This window comes from Syngnathus leptorhynchus, chromosome 13 (genome assembly GCF_054491065.1).
Source record: "Syngnathus leptorhynchus isolate UIUO chromosome 13, UIUO_Slep, whole genome shotgun sequence".
Classification (NCBI taxonomy): Eukaryota; Metazoa; Chordata; class Actinopteri; order Syngnathiformes; family Syngnathidae; genus Syngnathus; species Syngnathus leptorhynchus.
Genome location: NC_141207.1, coordinates 7,077,817 through 7,095,445, shown reverse-complemented (window position 1 = coordinate 7,095,445; position 17,629 = coordinate 7,077,817). Strand labels below are relative to the sequence as shown.

The 17,629-nt window shown below is 45.4% G+C and overlaps 2 protein-coding genes across 3 annotated transcripts; one reads left to right on the top strand and one right to left on the bottom strand.

Annotated features, from left to right (window-relative positions):
- Window positions 1-85: 85 nt before the first annotated feature.
- On the top strand, window positions 86-10,073 carry shc2 (SHC (Src homology 2 domain containing) transforming protein 2). 2 transcript variants are annotated; one of them, XM_085928681.1, is made up of 14 exons: window positions 86-193; window positions 1,221-1,466; window positions 3,925-3,995; window positions 5,747-5,807; window positions 5,887-6,006; window positions 6,088-6,141; window positions 6,225-6,276; window positions 6,362-6,488; window positions 7,067-7,247; window positions 7,694-7,787; window positions 7,924-8,091; window positions 8,167-8,474; window positions 8,552-8,710; window positions 8,938-10,070. In XM_085928681.1, the coding sequence occupies exons 2-13, from the start codon at window positions 1,323-1,325 to the stop codon at window positions 8,678-8,680; spliced, it is 1,509 nt and encodes a 502-aa protein (XP_085784807.1). In that variant the 5' UTR covers window positions 86-193; window positions 1,221-1,322; the 3' UTR covers window positions 8,681-8,710; window positions 8,938-10,070. The 2 variants fall into 2 exon arrangements, with proteins under 2 accessions (XP_085784807.1, XP_085784806.1); XM_085928680.1 differs by having other exon boundaries at window positions 92-193; window positions 717-1,466; window positions 8,938-10,073.
- ankrd24 (ankyrin repeat domain 24) lies at window positions 9,845-16,597 on the bottom strand. Its single transcript, XM_085928682.1, is given in 20 exon segments — window positions 9,845-10,276; window positions 10,830-10,895; window positions 10,976-11,137; window positions 11,214-11,390; window positions 11,687-11,920; window positions 12,013-12,329; window positions 12,415-13,148; window positions 13,218-13,381; window positions 13,612-13,784; window positions 13,938-14,067; window positions 14,152-14,283; window positions 14,352-14,453; window positions 14,561-14,656; window positions 14,798-15,082; window positions 15,153-15,223; window positions 15,280-15,337; window positions 15,408-15,472; window positions 15,547-15,635; window positions 15,878-16,008; window positions 16,453-16,597. Coding segments are annotated over 20 exon segments (3,291 nt in total). The 5' UTR covers window positions 16,489-16,597; the 3' UTR covers window positions 9,845-10,207.
- Window positions 16,598-17,629: the final 1,032 nt, after the last annotated feature.

The window sequence follows — 17,629 nt, the reverse complement described above, 5'->3', positions numbered from 1 at the left end:
TGAAACAAACAAACTTGTGATTGGCTGTTTTAAAGAAGGTGGGGCAGCACTTTTTTTTATGCTTTTTGCTTTTTTTTTCCCGAATGTGGCACGTTAATGTTAGCTTGTTCTTTTTTTCTCTAAGATGATTTTGGATCAAAGTTATTTGGATGTGACTCTCCGCCCTCCTTTTTCACAGAGCTTTACATGAAAGGTAAGATTTCATTTTATTTGATGCTGATGAATCTGTGAGACTAGAAAATGTTCTCATTGACTTTTGAGTTTATCATGCAAATGAATTTGAAACACTAAACTTGCTGGAATGCTTGAATTTGGTTTATTTTGCATGTGAGTGAGTGGTGAGCAAGGAAATGTGCAAGCCTGCGTGTACGCCAATGGGACAGATGTGATTAGTTAATGCTGTCAAAGAGCATGGGCAGGGCGAAAAGAGCCAGTGACATCATCCGCAGTAAGCGAGCGAGCGAGGGAGGAAGGGAGGGAGAGCAGCCGATGTGATTCAAGCGAGGCGTCCCGAGGCAGGAGGAGGGCTGCTGCTCATACGCATACAGGAGCAAGGAGCGACATGACAACGGCACGGCGTGTGCGCGGGACGGGATTACGCCCACCGGCTTGGATATAAGACTCCCACTGGAAGATTCTCCTCTTTTCCTCCCTCCCTCCCTTCCCTTTCCCTCCCCCCTCTCCCTCCCCCAATCCCCAACACTGAGCTTCTTCAGGTGGATCCTCCGGGCATGCTCCTTAAGCCAAAGTATGACCGCTTTCGCAACGAGTCTGTGACTTCTACCTCCGATGACCTGATGCAGAGTTTAGCCATGAGCGGCAAAGTCGTAGCCACCCCGGTGGTCCCCTCCTCGGCCCCCGGCCTCCCCCTGCCTCCCCTGGACTCCGGCGCCAGGTCCTCCGGTGCGGCGGCTCTGGCCGACTCGCCCTGCCTGGATGGGGAGCAGGACGGCACCACTACCTTCTGCATGCTCATCCCCAAGATGCCGCAGTGGAAGTTCTCCAACTCCTTGCTCAGCCGAAGCCCGTCCAACTCCAGCTCCAGTTCCAGCTCCAGCAAGGACTCGAGCAAAACCGCTCAGCAAGGGTCCCCTTCCTCCTCTACTTCAATGTCGTCGCACAGGCACAGCGGGGCGCCCTCGGCCAGCGGCCCCGTGGCCAGCCTGGCCGCCGTGCTCAACTCCTGTGACCCGGTGTGTGTCACCCCGTGCTCTCTGCAGGCCATTCGCGGGCAGAGAGCCGCGGCGGCACAGTCCGGACACGGGTTCGGGGAGATCACGGCGAGCCCCGGGGGGTCCGGCGGCGGGGGCTCCAGGTCGGGAATGAGTCGCAGGACCAGGGTGGAGGGCATGTGGCCGAGCGGGGACGATTTCAGTCAGAAGGGCAGCTTTATCCACAAACCTTCCCAAGGATGGCTGCATCCGGACAAGAAGATCGCAGGACCGGGAGCCTCTTACATCGTCAGGGTGAGTTCAGAGTCGCTTTGCATTCCTAAAACTCAATTCATCCATCCATCCTTTTTCTCTTGCCTTGAGAGGAGCAGGTGAGCTGTAGCTGTCACCTGCCATGACAGTCACCACTGGCATTCAGAAAAAAATGATCCAACATATTTCAATTAGCTGTAGGTCAACATGGTTTGAAAAAAAAAAGTGTCAAGGAGAAAAGAACTTCAATGTCTAACTGGTGATATTGGCAACTAAGCAACAAGTCGGTGTGAAATGAAATTTACCAATCAAACCTTAGCTGTCCAGCAAGATCAAAATAAGACAAGAGTATCATAATTATTCATCGTTACACAAGCAAGACCAGAAAACTAGATTGTCGTACTTCATCAAGAAATAAGAAAGAAAAAAAAAAGCCAAAAGCGTGTCTGCCAGTTTATAATGCAGAGCATGTGGCTGGGCTCTGGAAACACATCTTTCATCCAGATTAATGACCTGGCGCCTCTCAGCGTGTATTTAGCATGGTTGCCATGCGTCGCACTATCAATAAAATAGTCAACACCTTTACAACTGCTTCATGAAGCAAATTTGAAGCTTCATTTACTCATGTTTTCAAATGAAAGGATTAAAAGCAAAAAACTCACTCACCTCTCGCCACTCCCCCTGTTGCTCTCCTCCTCCCCCCCTTTATGACTCCCGACGAGCCCGTGAGACCAGTTGGGGGGGGGGGGGGGGGGCTAGGAGATGGGGGCTCTTGAACAGGCATGCTCTCTAATGGCATTACCCAGGCACCATTCATTCCTATATTCAATTACATTTAATCACAGTCACTGGCGTCATGAGATGTCCAGGACGTAGGTCGGCTCACCAAGGGGGGGGGGGGGGGGGGGGGCGGTTAAGACCAGTATGGTGGTCCTCCCCCTTCTATTTGATGGACACTGTTTTAAGTTGCAAACCACATGTAGATCTATGCATGCTGCATACGTTAGTGTCAAAGTGATATTGTATTTCTGCTGTGCTCGGCCATTTATTAAAAGCGCAAACACAGACACACCCATGCACATTTCTACCCCCCCCATCCTGGGGTAAATATGCAAGTGTTTTTTTTTTTTTAAAGTGATGCTTTCATGTGACTACTACTGCATTCTTTGTTGCGCAATACAGCGAGCGATCAAAGCAGCTTTCATTTAGGAAGCATGTTGGAGCTTTGTGTTTTATTCCAGAATAATATGCTCCCCACCTTTGGATAGCAATATTTATTTTTAGTTGTATTTCTTAAGGAAATAGGCGCATATTAATACGGGGTGAAGATTGGAGGCGTGACGCAGGGTGTTTGAACGAGGGTGACAGTTATTGAATTTCTGAAAAATACTTCTTGGAAAGTCACAGCGCCTCCAGTCAAAGACATAGCCGAGCAAATAGGACGGCTGGAAAACGTGATGCGCTCCAACAGCAGATGTGTGTCTATTGTGCGTTTGTGTGTAACAATAGAGGCATTGAGTGAAAAAAAAAAAAAAGAGGGGGGGGTTCAATTTGCCTGATGGAAGACTTCCCCCATCTTGAAACTTAATTATGAGTTTCATTAAGCAGTTGATCAGAAATCATTTACAGTGCAGTCGTCCACATGAGATGTTATCATTGTTGTTGAAATGTGAATGTCTAAATTTTGGATGACGTATCGTTTACAAATGAAATGGCAAAAAACATATATGTATCAAAATTCCTATGACAAAACGGACATACTGTTTAACAGTATAATCAATCTCACAATGCTTTTTTCCCCCCACTTACTCTAAATCTTATATTTTATTGAATTTCCTCAAATTTCCTAAATTGTGAATGTTATTAGACCATGAAATGATGTCAGATTTCCTGGGAAGTCCTGTAATCAGGGCTTGGAGATGAATAAATTAAATTAGATTTTTGTTTTTTTCCTCCCACAAACATCCAATTTTAATTTAGTTTTCTCACCCTTTGGTTATGTAAAAAACAAATGGTTTACACAAAAAACTATTGGAATTTGTCTTCTTTCTCGTGGTGACACACATTTTTTTTTTTATTCTAACATATTTATTTATTTATTTATTTATTTATTCATTCATTTGTTGAATAATTTTCAGGCCAACCCAATGACAGTGGATACAGTGGTTGGGCATTAGTGCTTTCTAGCGCCTTGATGCACATTAGCCGGTTAACCGAGGGGCATCCTGACGCAAACTGATACAAACAAACTCCCAGCAGAGACGGGTGATGCTCCGCTTTGGCCCGTGCCTGCGATCTTTGAGTGCTTCTAATCCAGTCAAGGTGCCATTAGCACCTTCGCCTGCCGTCCATTAGGATGCTACTCAGCTGGCCGTACACTCAGAAGCTTCTATTTGTGGATTTCAATTCATGTAGAGTTGGAAATAGACTCCCCCTCCCTAAATATTTTTCTGACTGGCACACATGATGATTTTTTTTGTTGATTTGTTTGTGTGTGCAGTACATGGGCTGTATTGAAGTGCTGAAGTCAATGCGCTCCTTGGACTTTAATACACGCACTCAGGTGACCAGGTAAGAATTGTTTGAATTTCACATCACCCTTTGAGGACTACGGGAATTTAACCCCGACATTGACTATGTGGAAAAACCTGGAATATATTTTAAAATGTTCACTAAGCAACATGATATTTGGTAGAGCTGGCTAATAGGAGTGGACCCAACAAAAAATTGTCCAAAATGGAAATCTGCCTTTTTGCCCATTTCCAGATAGTCTTGAAAAGCAAACTCACAGATATTTTATCCAGGTATGAACCACTTAAGAGTGATGGTGAATTATCGATCATGAGTAGACCCACAAAAAAACCCTGAAAGGGCACAAAAAGTCTGCCATTTTGGTTTGAAGTGGTCATTTTTGTGGTGATTTCCCACATTTTGTCCAGTTGCTCCCAAATTTGAACCACCTAAACTCATTCCCACAAGAAAAAGTACGATGTAGGTTTTTTCATTTTCGAATGAGCAATCTCAGACGTTTTTGGGAGTGTTTTGAATGCACCTGACAGCAAGAAGCTGTTGTGTTTTTGTGCCTGCCCGCCACACATGATGTTATTATTGTAGCAGCAGGCCCTGGGTCTCTCGGGAGACATGCTCGCTCCCCCTTTCCACCTCCCGCACTTTCTCCCACCCTCATCTCTCTCCCCCTCAATCGATTGGCAGTAATGTGAGCCTGCTAGGCTAAAGTGAAGGGAGGGGGGGAGCAGTGATGGAGTGATAGAGGGGGGGGATGTATTATTGATGCTGTTCACTAATGACTGTGGAAAGCTGCAGCGGTCCCCCGTTGAACCCGCCGGATAATGTGGGAGTGGTGGAGCAAACAACAAAACATAACAATATAAGGACAGAAAAGTTACACACCTTAGCGACTCTCAAACCTGACTACTAATATTTGCAACATTTGACGTAACTAATTTGGCAGACAATGAAATCAATATGCGGATTATTGCAGATTTTTGAGGAACCAAAACAATTGCAATGTCAATAGTCAAGAATGTTGTTTATCGTCCAGAGCGTCGTCATCGGACATTGCCGCCGTTGTCGGTGGTGTTAAATAGCAACACGGAACAAAACAACAATAATGGCTGTCCTCGCCGGTGTGAATCATTCCAAACAACGTTCTTGTGCAAGGAAGGGACGGGGGGGGGGGGCAACGGAGAGGCCTGGGACCTTTACTCAAGACAAAGGCTAGGACTGCTGCTGCTTTTTAAATATTTACGAGCCACTCGATAGGGGCCGCCGGGTTCTTGACTGCTGTCCCCGGCGTCCCATGACAGCGAGGCAATGAGCGCCTGCTTCCCTCCCTCCGCCTGACACGCACACACAAGCGGCCATTTTCTTGTCATTCCTGGGAGGCTCTCTGTGACAGTTTTTTCTGGAACTGTGGAAAAACTATAAAGTCACTGTTGATAGTATTTCGGTTTTTCACAAGGTCATAAAAAATATGAGATGAAAAGGAATTGGATTTTTTTTTTAGGCAACAGTTAATATTAGGGGCAGGGGCTGGGGGGGCAGTTAAGCCCCTCCAGCATTTTATTTGATGTTCTAAATATATTTGTTAATTATGTAAAAACTGAACTATGTATGGGTCAAGCCCACATTAGCCCCGGGAAAGAAAAAAAAAATCCCACAGCCGTCTTTTGTTAATTTATGGGGTCACTGGCCACTTCATTAGGTACACCAGCAAAATCCAATGCATTGGTTTTGCAGTCTCTGTGGATCTTATCAGTAGAATGACTTGACCTTTGACCTTTCTTTCTTCCGCTAATTAGGGAGGCCATCAACAGGCTCTGTGACGCCGTGCCGGGTGGAAAAGGCGTATGGAGAAAGAAGGTCGGTTGTGAAATGATCCTCTTCCTCAACCCTAATGATATTTTGTACGTATGACATCAACTTGTTGTCCTTCTTTCAGTCTACAAACAAAGCTCTTCAGTCCATCATGGGAAAGAGCAACCTGCGTTTTGCCGGCATGAGCATCGCTGTCAATATTTCCATCGACGGATTGGGACTACTTATTCCCACCACGCGACAGGTAGAAATGACTCAAATTCATTTAATCGGTCTTATTTTCACTTCCAAAAAAATCAGAGCCATTTTCGGGTTTGTCTTGCAGATGTTAGCACATCACCCCATGCAGTCCATCTCGTTCGCTTCAGGCGGAGACACGGTGAGTCAAGTATTTGGTTGCAATGTTGTCCAACCATTTTTTTAGCATCTTCCACTAATGTCGTTCCGTTATTTATTTCGCAGGACACCCCCGATTATGTTGCGTATGTGGCAAAAGACCCGGTCAATCAAAGAGGTAGCGTGCCTGAGTCGAAAATCCACTAGTAGCTGAAGTTAGTAGTTTTTAAAATGACACGGCTGGTGTCGTTCTCGTCGGCCAGCGTGTCACATTCTGGAGTGCTCGGACGCTTTGGCCCAGAGTGTCATCAGTACCATCGGCCAAGCCTTCGAACTGCAGTTCAAACAGTATCTCCACAGTCCACCCAAGACTCTAACGTGTTTGGACAGGTAAAGGCACAGCACAACATACACTTACAAAACATCATGTGTGTGTGTGTGTGTGTGTGTTTCATCGGAGGACTCCACCAATACGGAATAATTAATTAAAGTACAGGAAAATGCATGCACTGCCTTATTGATCAGCAGGAACAATAACAGGGCACATAAATAGAAACTGCTAACGTGAGGTAGACTCGTTAGCATTGTGTTAGCACGTACACACATGTCCTGTCTGCAGTCTTTCCATCCAGCAGCAGTCATGGTGATTTATATAAATGTTCAGTAGACCTAAATAGATCATCTTCAGATGTGGGGATGACATCTGATCGGCTTAATCCAATCGAACGCCTACATCGTCGTCGTTATTGCCACTGTCCATGCAAGCTTATTAAACTGGCGGATGGGCCAATTTTAGTGCTCAAGGGCCACATTTGATTTTCAAAATCGGAGAGCTCATTTGTAAATTAGGTTCCATAAATAAATATTAACCGTGAACGAGAGTTCACGTTGGATCGAGCGGTGTTAAAATAGCGCGCGACCAATCGGTTCTGTTCTGCGGGTGGATGTCAATTCATTTATTTCCTCAGGTCCTTCAGGACGGAGGAGCCGGCGTGGGGAGAGGACGATGACTTCTCTGAGCACGACTACTACAACAGCATCCCGGGCAAGGAGCCTCCCGTCGGTGGGTTGGTGGACTCTCGACTGCAGCCTAGTAAATCTCAGCTAGCTCACATCCACGCACAGCCGCAAAGCAGAGCAGCACAACAGGTAATTGATAGCAGACGATACTGTCTAGTAAATAAAAATTTCCCACAACAGAACAGATGACCTCGTATAGTAATGTGCCATGGCGCAGTGGTTGGGATTGACTGATCTTAAGTTACCAAAACACAAGATAAAGAAATACCTCTCCTCCATTGAGGCCCACTGCAGTTTCAAAAACAAACTCCCTTCACTCGGCGCCTGTGATGTTACCGCGCCTTAATTGCCCAAAAAACGAATCCGACTCACTTGATCGGCTGACCCGCAGTGAGAAGCAAAACATGCTAACGTGCTGTGGCTTGGGTTTCAAATAGAGTGCCTCCAAACTACATTATGCGAGGTGGTGGCGGGATGAGGGAGATAGTCATGCATTATTAAGGATGGATGAGTTGTTGTTGGGTTTTTTTTTTTTTTTTGGTGAGGTTTGACTGTGAACGTGTGTTGGTGCGTAGATGGGCTCGCCGGCAAAAAGGGAGCAAGTGGCTCACCATGCAAGTCAGCTGTGCTATGAACTTCAGTGGGAGGCAGATGCAAGCAGTAGCTCAGGTGAGACATCCAGTGGCCATATGAGGAACTACAACTCAATAACGTCAACACATTTTATGACCGTTGCCATTTTTATCACAAATCCTAATTTGGATTTAGGATGAAAAACTAATAAATAACTTTTTTTTCATGTTAGATGGTTACCTGTGCGCTGACGGCCAGCCACCTGGCAATAAAGACTACGAGGAACACCAGTATGTGAACACGCAGAGTTTTGAAAACCTGGATTCTTTGCATCAGGGCCCCGATGGACAGAGAGGGGCCAGAGGTCCCGAGAGTCCCAAGAAGGACCTTTTTGACATGAGTGAGTTCTGATATTTCACACAGCAGCACTCGTAATTAGGGTGATACGGACTGGATCACTCGCGCTCCCCTGCAGGACCTTTTGAGGACGCCCTAAAACTGCACGAGGCCGGCGGTGCTGCTGCGGCGGAAGGCGTGCAGCTCGTGGAGGACCAGTGGCCCAGCCCTCCGCGGCGCAGGGCCCCCGTGGCCCCGAATGAGGAGCAGCTTCGGCGGGAAACCTGGTACCACAGCCGAATGAGCCGACGGGATGCCGAGAAGCTGCTGGTCCGAGACGGAGACTTCCTTGTGCGGGAAAGCACCACCAACCAGGGCCAATACGTGCTAACGGGCATGCACTGCGGCCTCCCGAAACATCTGCTGCTTGTGGACCCCGAGGGAGTGGTGAGTGGAAATGGGCTCGGAAAGATGCTAACTCATTAGCGGTACGCTGCAATGCATCTCTTGTTGGTTACATCAAGGTGAGGACAAAAGATATGTTATTTGAGAGCATCAGTCACCTCATCGCGTACCACCTGAAGAACGAGCTGCCTATCGTGGCCGCCGAGAGCGAGCTCCACCTCAAGCAGGTGGTCAAAAGGAAACAATGAGCCATCTGCCCACCTCGCCGTATTGGGATGGTAAGCATGGAATAAAAGGAGCGAGTCAGAAGGTAGCACATGAATGTATCTAGGAAAGCCTTTTTTTTTGTAACATGAAATTTCCTGGTTTCACTTTTTAACTCATTCACTCCCATTGACGGCTATACACGTCAAAGTTTCGTTTTTAACCAGGCAGTGAATGACCACAATAGTAGGTACACATGCATCAAACTAATCACTTCTTTCTGTTTCTTTTTCTGTTGCAGTGAAATAAGGGTCTGTTTATCCCAAGTGGACACTTGCGTGGACATCATTGTCTTTTTTGGGATATTCATATCATCAAACTGTCACTGGTCATGTCCAAAAGTCCCCCCAGCATGCTGCTATGAAGCTAAACAAAGGAGCTCCAGGATTTCCATGTCTCTTGTATAGATAGTCACACTGGCCCTGCTCTGCAATGACTTAGTAGTTAAGTTGCACACATGGACACAAACTTAACTGGTGGCGGGAAAAAAACTAAAAAACTGTTCCCGTTAACCTCAAGCAAACCTGCAATGATGGACCGTCACAATATCCAACATAGTTCCATGAGTCATGCTTTGTTTGTAACATATGGTGCATAATCATCGGCCACTTTATTAGGTATAGTAGTCAATCTTCGATAAATGATGATACATTTAGTCCTTACTGAGCATTATAATCCTTGTGAAGGAACAGGAACTTAGGTTGTGTAGGTGTACCTAATGAAATGACCTGTGAGTGTATTAAGAACTTCTCCGACAGCCTGTCCAACTTCAGTGCCTTAATAACTATGCAGTGTAAGGCTGTAGTGACTCTTTTCTCCTGCAATGCCAATGAGTGACTATAAAAACATCAGGAGGATTCTACTTGTGTATTTAGAAACGGGAATGAAAGCTGCTCATTTTAGGGTCAATATATAATCATCTTAAGTGCCCTCAGTTGCTAACTCCCTTTAGAGTCAAGTCAGACAAATATGACTAGTTTTCTTTGTTTCAGGTTGAGGAAAACATGTTTTTGTCACAACTTTCATTTTCCTTTCTTTCTCAGGAATTTCTTGTCTATGCTTCATTTACAATATGCTTCACAATAAAACGATTGGAAAACCGTGGCGCAATACAATGAACAGTGAACTGCAAGAACAGTGGATGGCTTTTTATGTATTTATTTTGGATCAAAACAGGGAAAATATATTGTAAAAAAAAAAAAAAAGTAGGTCAATCTCACAATATCTTCTAAAAAGAAACACATTGGCTTTTTTATGAAAGGCGTACCACACTTATGTCACTATATTGCTGGCATAGATGAACAACTACACATTATTCGTAGTAAATAAATCATTTTGGACAAATCCAAGTAGCTTAGGGGAATTCCTGTCATAGGCAAAAACTTTGACAATTCAGCGTTACCTGTTTACATTGTCAAAGTGGAATTAATGCTGGAATTAATGTTAAATTCCATAGTTGTACACTTGTGCTTACTTGATATAATGAGCTATAAAGATGGATGACATGGATGTTAATGACCCTGTTGGCTCATTCTGAGGATTTGCAGGAGAAGACGTTGCACCTCTTCATCCATACGACCCTGTTGGACACATTAATTGGGGTAAATTTCATACCTTTTTTTTTTCCCTCCTGATATAAAAGTATTTTTCTAATTCTATAACTGCTTTACAATCATATTAGTACTTTATGTTCTTGTAGAACGTTTCCCCGTAACGAAAGGATACACAATAGAGTATTTTCTATTATTATTGATGTATTGTTGTTATTGTTGATGTAATACCAAAGTTAACCACAGGAGGGCAGACATCGCTCACTAGCCCCGCCCTCCGCAGCTGTAATTGTGCGTCAAGGCTGTCAGGTCCCTCTCAAAAAGTACGTGAAAATGAGTTTCTAATTGTGACCTCCTTAAACGTGGATATATTCAATGCATAATATTGTTTTAAACGTAATGTTGGCTTAATTGGACAAGTCACGTGTATGGATCAACTTGAGCCAGCCTATTCATTCGGGGATTGGAATGACATGCTGAAAAACATGTGGTAATATCATACTAAAATCTTTGAATAAGTTGATTTTTGTGAAAACATCACAAAATCTTACACTTAGTGTCATGTAATGTATTTGACTCTGACCTGCACGGCAGCCAGTAAATGAGAACGATACACAGCCACCACCTGTTTGTGCTTTCGTTCACAATCCTTGGAGAAAAAAAAAAATCAAAACCAATAATTATTCTAATCGTGCAAAAATGCATTATTTTTTTTATTTTTTTCTGTACCTGGAGCTGTTGGTTGAGTGTGGCGATTCTGTTCTGTAGTGCCATTTGCTGTCCCGGGTTCACTTGATGCGTGTTAGAACTGGAGGACATGATGCCAAGAGGAGGCGACAGAGATCCAAGTGCTTCTCTTAGCCGGAACACCTCCTTCGATAGCTCTGTTATCTGCACCAAACATAGTTTCATTTCCAACTCTTATCCATTGAATGTTATTCCTCACTACAATCCTGCAATGTCTCACCTTGCGGTCCTTCTCCTTGACAAGGCCTTGAGATTCCTGGATGTTATTTTGGAGTTCCTGGACATGACTGGACTTGGCTTGCAGTTCTTGAAGCTGCTGTTGCACAGCGACCAACTGAGTCTCTGCCGCCTGTCGCTCGCTCTTGTTAAAAAGAGCCTCCCGCTGCACTTGGAACACCTGCACAGGTAGAAATAATAATAATCTACTATTTCTTTAGAAATTGAAATATATCTTCTACTGTGAAAGCTTAGGAGTGAAAGTCAGCAGTATCAGTTTCAGTGCACATATGTCGTGCTGTACTTAATACTCCACCTTGACTACATCAGTATACATCGTACGGAGAGACGGATGAATAATGCAGAGGCAGGAAAGAGGTAAAGGTGGAACACGACTCTCTTTCTGGCCGACACAATAAAGACTCATTAGAAGACTAAGATTGCTTTGGGAGTCTTGACGTGAAACGGAGCATATACCTCAGTGCAGGTCTTCTCGTGTTTACGCGTGAGGTCGTTGAAGCGGGCCGCCATGGCGTTTATATCGGCCTGCATGGACAGCCGCAAGGCCTCGTGGTCTTCCTTGGAGATGAGACCCTGCTGGGCGGCCTTTTCTGACTTGAGCTGCCTCAGCTCTGTTTCTTTGTCACTCAGAGCCTCTTGAGCTGCCGCGGCACTACTCTCGCTGGCCTGCAGGGAGCGCTGGAGCTCCACCTAACAAGGTAGAAGGGGTTATGGGACGCAACTGTGCTGAGACCTAACGTCATCTATTTTTATATAGACTTCATTAGGACTTAGCCACAAACCTTGACTTTGTCATGTTCCTCTTTGGGAACAGCCTCATGCATGGCCTCTACTTTGGCTTCTAGTATGGCCGCCTGTTCTTCGGTTTCAGCCCGCTGCGTCTTTTCCTGCTGAAGCTCCTGTAGGGTTTGGGCCAGCTGCTCTGACATGGCGGCCAGCGCTTCTTTGTGCTTGGCCAGAGGCACGACATCCTTCAAGAGCAGGGCGTCATGGGCACGGCTCTCTCGCTCGGCACATAAGCAGTCAAGAGCTTGGGCGGCTTCCTGTCGGGCCACCTCTAGCTCCTCGCGAACGGTGGCCAGCGTACGTCTGGAGCGTTCTGATGGAAATAGAAGTTCAGATATCAACTAATTGAACCTCAAGTCAAATATAAAAAATGTTCTTCAGATGACTTGATGTCATACCTGATGCGACTGAGAGCTCCGAGCTCTCCGAGTGCTCTTCTTCTTCATCCTCATCGTCGCCATTTATGGGAGGCCTGAGTCTCTCCAATTGCAGGAGGGCATCATTGAGCTTCCTCGCCACCTCCGCTCTCTCCCTGGCCAGCTGTTCACACTGGAGGCTTAGGGTGACCTGCACCTCCTCCAGGTCTGACCGGGGCACACACTTCTTCAGCTCATCTTCCAACTCGCCCACACGTTCCTGAAGGCGCCGAACCTGATCTCCATTCAGTCCCGGGTCTCCCGACGTGTTCCCTCCCTGTACAACGCTCGTCTCCGGCTCAGCCACGTTTTCCCTTTGCTCTTCTGCGCCAGAGTCTGTCCAGTCCTTGTTGCCCGCAGACTTTTTCTGGACCAGAGCGACTTGAAGCTGCTCAACTCGCTCTTTCAGCTGTTTGATTCTGTCAGCGTCCTCAGAGGTCCGAGCGAGCGCTTTGGCGCGGCTCTGCCTAAGCTCCTCCTCCAACTCGCCTACTCTTACCCTCAGCTGCTGGGCCTCCGAGTCTGGAACCCAGCTGGCACCTACTCCTCCTGTGTCCCCTTCGGCACACTCCACGGACAACACCCCAAGACGCATTTGCTCCTTCAGCTGCTCCAGTTCTGACTGAGAGGAAGCCAACAGGGCCTGCAGGCCTTGCAGCTTCTCCTTTAGAGCTTCTGGATTCTCTGAAAATCCAACCTGAGATGTTTCAACACCACTGCGGACCAAAACCAAGATCATACAATAAGTGGGGGATTACTGCAGTTCCACGCTTAGCTAATCTTACCATTCCTCCACCGCACCAGACTCCTCATTGGCCGCTCGAGCCAATGAGAAGCGCTCTTGCAGGGCTTCAAACTCCTTCCTAATAGTCTCATACTGTGCGATGGGGACAAAGTCCGCACCGGGGCTTTGCATGTTGGTGTCGTCCTGCTCAAACATCTCCAGCATCTGCAAAGACACAATCGCTAGAAATGCAATGTGCCGATTTACTTTTTCACACTAAAAAGATAATGCCTAGCGCACATGTAAAAATGAAAATTGAATTTTCTAACTGCTCAGAATAAATATGACATCATAAAGTTCATCATGACATAAGAGACACCTTCACATGACATGGTCTTCTACGATCCTGTGTATGTGTGTGTGTCACCTGTCTACTAGTTGTTTTGAGTTTGCACCTGAACTTTGAGAACAAGCTCGGCATTCTGTGATGTAAGCTCTTCTATTTTTTGGTGTAATTCTTCCGCAGTTCCTCTGTGAGCTTGGGCAGGAGACAGGCTGGCCGATTCTGCATCGGAGGAGGTCTCGTCACGAGCAGGTGAGGCTCTGGAACGCTTGGAGAGCAACTTCTCTGGTGGGCGTGTTCAAGTAATTAAAAAAAAAAAAAAAAAAGCAGACAATGACACAAATTACTACTTTCCTATTAACTAGTGCTTTGACGCCATCTTGTGGCATTTAAGAGTGTAATAAAAAGAGTGCAATTAGGAAAATACAAATGACGTACCTTGGAAGTCAAACATTTCCTCCATATCTTCAGAGTCACTCGTTCCAACGCCTTGGACTCCTTTCAGCTCCTCGATCAATTTGTCCCTCTCAGCCTCGGCCTCTTTTAGGCGCTGTTTTAGTCGGGACAGCTAATGTGGTGCGTGCACAGTGTGAGGAAATTCTGGAGTTAGTTTTGCTGTATGTAAATATAAATAATAAAAAAAAAATAAAACCTCCTCCAAGGCAGAGAAGGCGCTCTGCTGTTGCTGCTCCAAGGCTTTTATTTTCTGGAGGAGACGACCTCGTTCGAGACGTAGTCGCCGAATCTCCTCAAATACTTCCTCATCTTCCACCTGAAAGACTTACTGTTAATTCTGTACGCTACTGAATATGAAAATATGAAAGGACTTTGAGGAAATAAATTAACGCTAACCTGATGCAATTCTGGAGGCTGAGGAGAAGGCGACTGAGCAGGGGGTTCGGGTGACTCAATGGGGGGTGCGGGACTTTGTGCGTGAGGGGTGGGTGGTAAACCCTGAATGATCATGTTGGAGTACTGATGATTATTCTAGACCGGTGATTCCCAAAACCTTTCCAAAGTCAAATAAGTGCCATGGTGCAATAAAAGGTTGGGACCGGTACCTGGAGAGGAGCGCGTGGTGGGGGCGGGGCTTTCCTTTTGCGAGGACTACTCCCCCCTTGCACCAACTTTAAGGCCCGTGAGTTTTTGGGGGGAATCTGTATTGGAGTCTCTGACAATACGTATGCAGAGATGGAAAAAGAGAAAGATCATTTCCCTTTTAGTCGCTCAGACACAACTACCAATTATGCCAGAGAAAGCATTTCCATGGTGCAATTAAAAGAAAACCACAGTGGCACGAGTACCGTACCAGGAGGCGCTCCGTTTTGCAACATGTACACAATGCCATGGCTATCAGGGCTGTAGTCCTCCGCCTTATTTCCGAGGCCGTCGAGCAGCTGCGTGTTGGCCCCTCCCCTCAGTAGGACGGCCACCGTTTCTGTACTGTCGCTCTCGCAGGCCAGCATCAAGGCAGACTTCCCCTGGTTGTCCTGAATGTTTGCGTTGGCACCTCGACCCAGCAAAAAGACGCAAAGCTCCGCTCGACTCATCTGCGCTGCCAGAATGAGGGCGGTGGCTCCATCCTGAACAAATGCATCGATTATGGGAGCATTAATGCAACTGATTATATCAACGATTCACTTTTGAGCTCACCCCATCTTGCGCATCAAGATCGGCTTTAAAGTCCCACAAGATCTCAGAGCAGGATACGCAGCCGCTGATTGCTTTGAATAAAGTTATTATGATCACCAATATTTATGTAATAAGTCCTGTTGCATACCTGCATGGTGGAGCGGCGTTCTCCCGATGGCGTCCGCGCAATCTACTTCCAATTGCTCCTGTTTTTAAACAAGATTGGAGAAGTTGTTCCATTTGAAATTGTCAGTTGATGTTGTCAATTTCATTTACCTGTAAAAGTCTCTTTAAACACTCGCTCTGTCCGTTTTTGGCTGCGAGGTGAAGGGCGCCAAAGCCTAGGAATTAAAATCAGTGAATATGTGATGACGTGGAAAAAAGTTTGGGTTCTTTTTATTACGAAATAACACACCGGCACCATCTGTGACATTGACGTCAGCTCCGTGAGCGATGATGACCTCCAGACAATCGACGTGCCCTCGAGACACGCAATGATGGAAGCTGCCGGAAGGACGTGTGTTATTTGTACACATTGGCTTAGTCTGAAATTGTGGATTAGATTTGTATGGAGATTATGTTTTGATGACATGCAAATGAAATGCGGGGACAAACCAATGATCATGTGACGTATTCTAGGATCTGATGAGACCTAACACAACGTTCTATTCCTCGACTCATTTTTGTTTCTTTGGTGTTTTGACTCAGCCGCATTAAAGTGACAGACAGTGCAGTGACCCACTTACGCCGATTTGCCCTCGGCATCCAACTTGGTGGGGCAGAGACCTTTTTTAAGGATGAGGGCGGAGACTTTATCTGCTTCGTTTTGCTCCACAGCCTGGAGGAGCCTCTCATCACTCTTGCTCCAGTCCTGACTCTTTAGGGATACGAATCACCCCAAAATAGAGGAAAGAAATAGATCTATTTAATTTTGACCCAAAAAACAAAAGCACCAGAAGTCCACACACGTCATTACTTCCACTTACAACCCAGGCTAAACTTAACTCCTCCCCAACATTCAAGCCATTTCCCAATATCGAGAACGCAGAGGAAGGTCTTGTAAACTCGTCGACTACGGTCTTTCTAAGAAGTCAATAAGGTATTTCCTAAGAATGCTAGTCTCTTTGTAATTGGAACGGCTTGTGTGTGTGAATAATTAAATGCTACCTGAGCTCGATTGGCCATCGAGCGTCTGCTCTAACAGCAGACCTGCTCCCATGCTGCGGTGCTATTACTGAATGCCATTTAAACACATAGAAGAAACTGAATAGTAAAAAAAAATTGATTTAAATAGACATAATTCATACTCTCAAACACTTACCTCATTCTTTTTAAACTTTGCTTTGAGACTCTTCATGTTGTTCCACCTTGGCAGAAACACTCCACTAAAAATATTAATGGCGTAAAAAAATAGGAAGAAACCTGTGAAGGAGGTACAGGTGAGTGTCCCACCACGACTGGCCCCTCTCCATCTCAGGTACCATCAGGTAAGTCACAGATGCCAAGTGGGACACTCACTAGCCCCGCCCACTTCAACGAATAAACCAATCAGCGCAGCGCAAAAAGCAATTAAAAATAAACACATTAAATATCGTGTTGGTTGAAACGTTAAGCACCAAATAGTGAATAAATAAACTTGAATTTTGTTGCTGATGTGAAAAGTTAGTTCAACAATTATGTCAACCAGGAATACGCTAATCTAGCCAAACCCAGAAGTAAACAGACATTATGTTAAAAAAGCCCTCTAACTGCAAGAAAATGTCAGGTTTATGTAATTTAATTTTTAATTCTCACGTAGACTGGAGTGTTTTGTGAACAATTGCAGTATTTAAGAGCTATCCCTCCCTCTGCATTACGCAATACCCACCAAAAGGGGTCAGTAAAGACAAGCAAAACAAAGCTTTCTGTTCCAATTTCCAAGAGTGCAAACAACCCAACGACGCACCATTGATTTAGAAAGATAAATATTACTATTTGCAGGGGAAATCATCACCCAGAAGCGTGATGTTTAGTGAAAACATCAAAACCCACTCTATCCCTCTATAATGAGGACGCTGTATTAATTTCCCTGAAATATTCCACATTGCCTTGTTGCCTCAGTGTGATTCCATGCAATTGTTGGTGCCCATGCGGCACCGTTTATTTTAGTTGAAAAGATTCCTTTTTATACCTGCTGTTCTCTGTAATTATCTCGCTGTATGAGATCACAGTTTTTTTTCCCCCCAATTCTTCGCTTTCTCCACGTACTCCCTTTTGTATTAGGATTTTCCATCTCTCGCTCCTGAGAGTTCTAAAGTGGCCAAGTTGTATAATGTGCAATGATGCAGGTGAAAGGGAGAATGACAAACCAAGGAATGTTATTATGTTACATGATGGTCTGTCATTTTGGGGAAATCGCAATGCAACTTGAAGTCAAATGGCACCTTGAAGGCCCCACTCAAATAAATTCCAAATAACTTGACCCCTACAAGATTCGTTTGTCATCTTATTTTCATTAG

Bases quoted from the DNA above. Each gene is read 5' to 3' on its own strand.
- shc2 (XM_085928680.1), top strand. From the start codon at position 732: ATGCTCCTTAAGCCAAAGTATGACCGCTTTCGCAACGAGTCTGTGACT. The intron at 3,996-5,746 runs GTAAGAATTGTT...TCCGCTAATTAG, and splicing joins ACACGCACTCAGGTGACCAG to GGAGGCCATCAACAGGCTCT. The intron at 7,788-7,923 runs GTGAGACATCCA...TTTTCATGTTAG, and splicing joins AGATGCAAGCAGTAGCTCAG to ATGGTTACCTGTGCGCTGAC.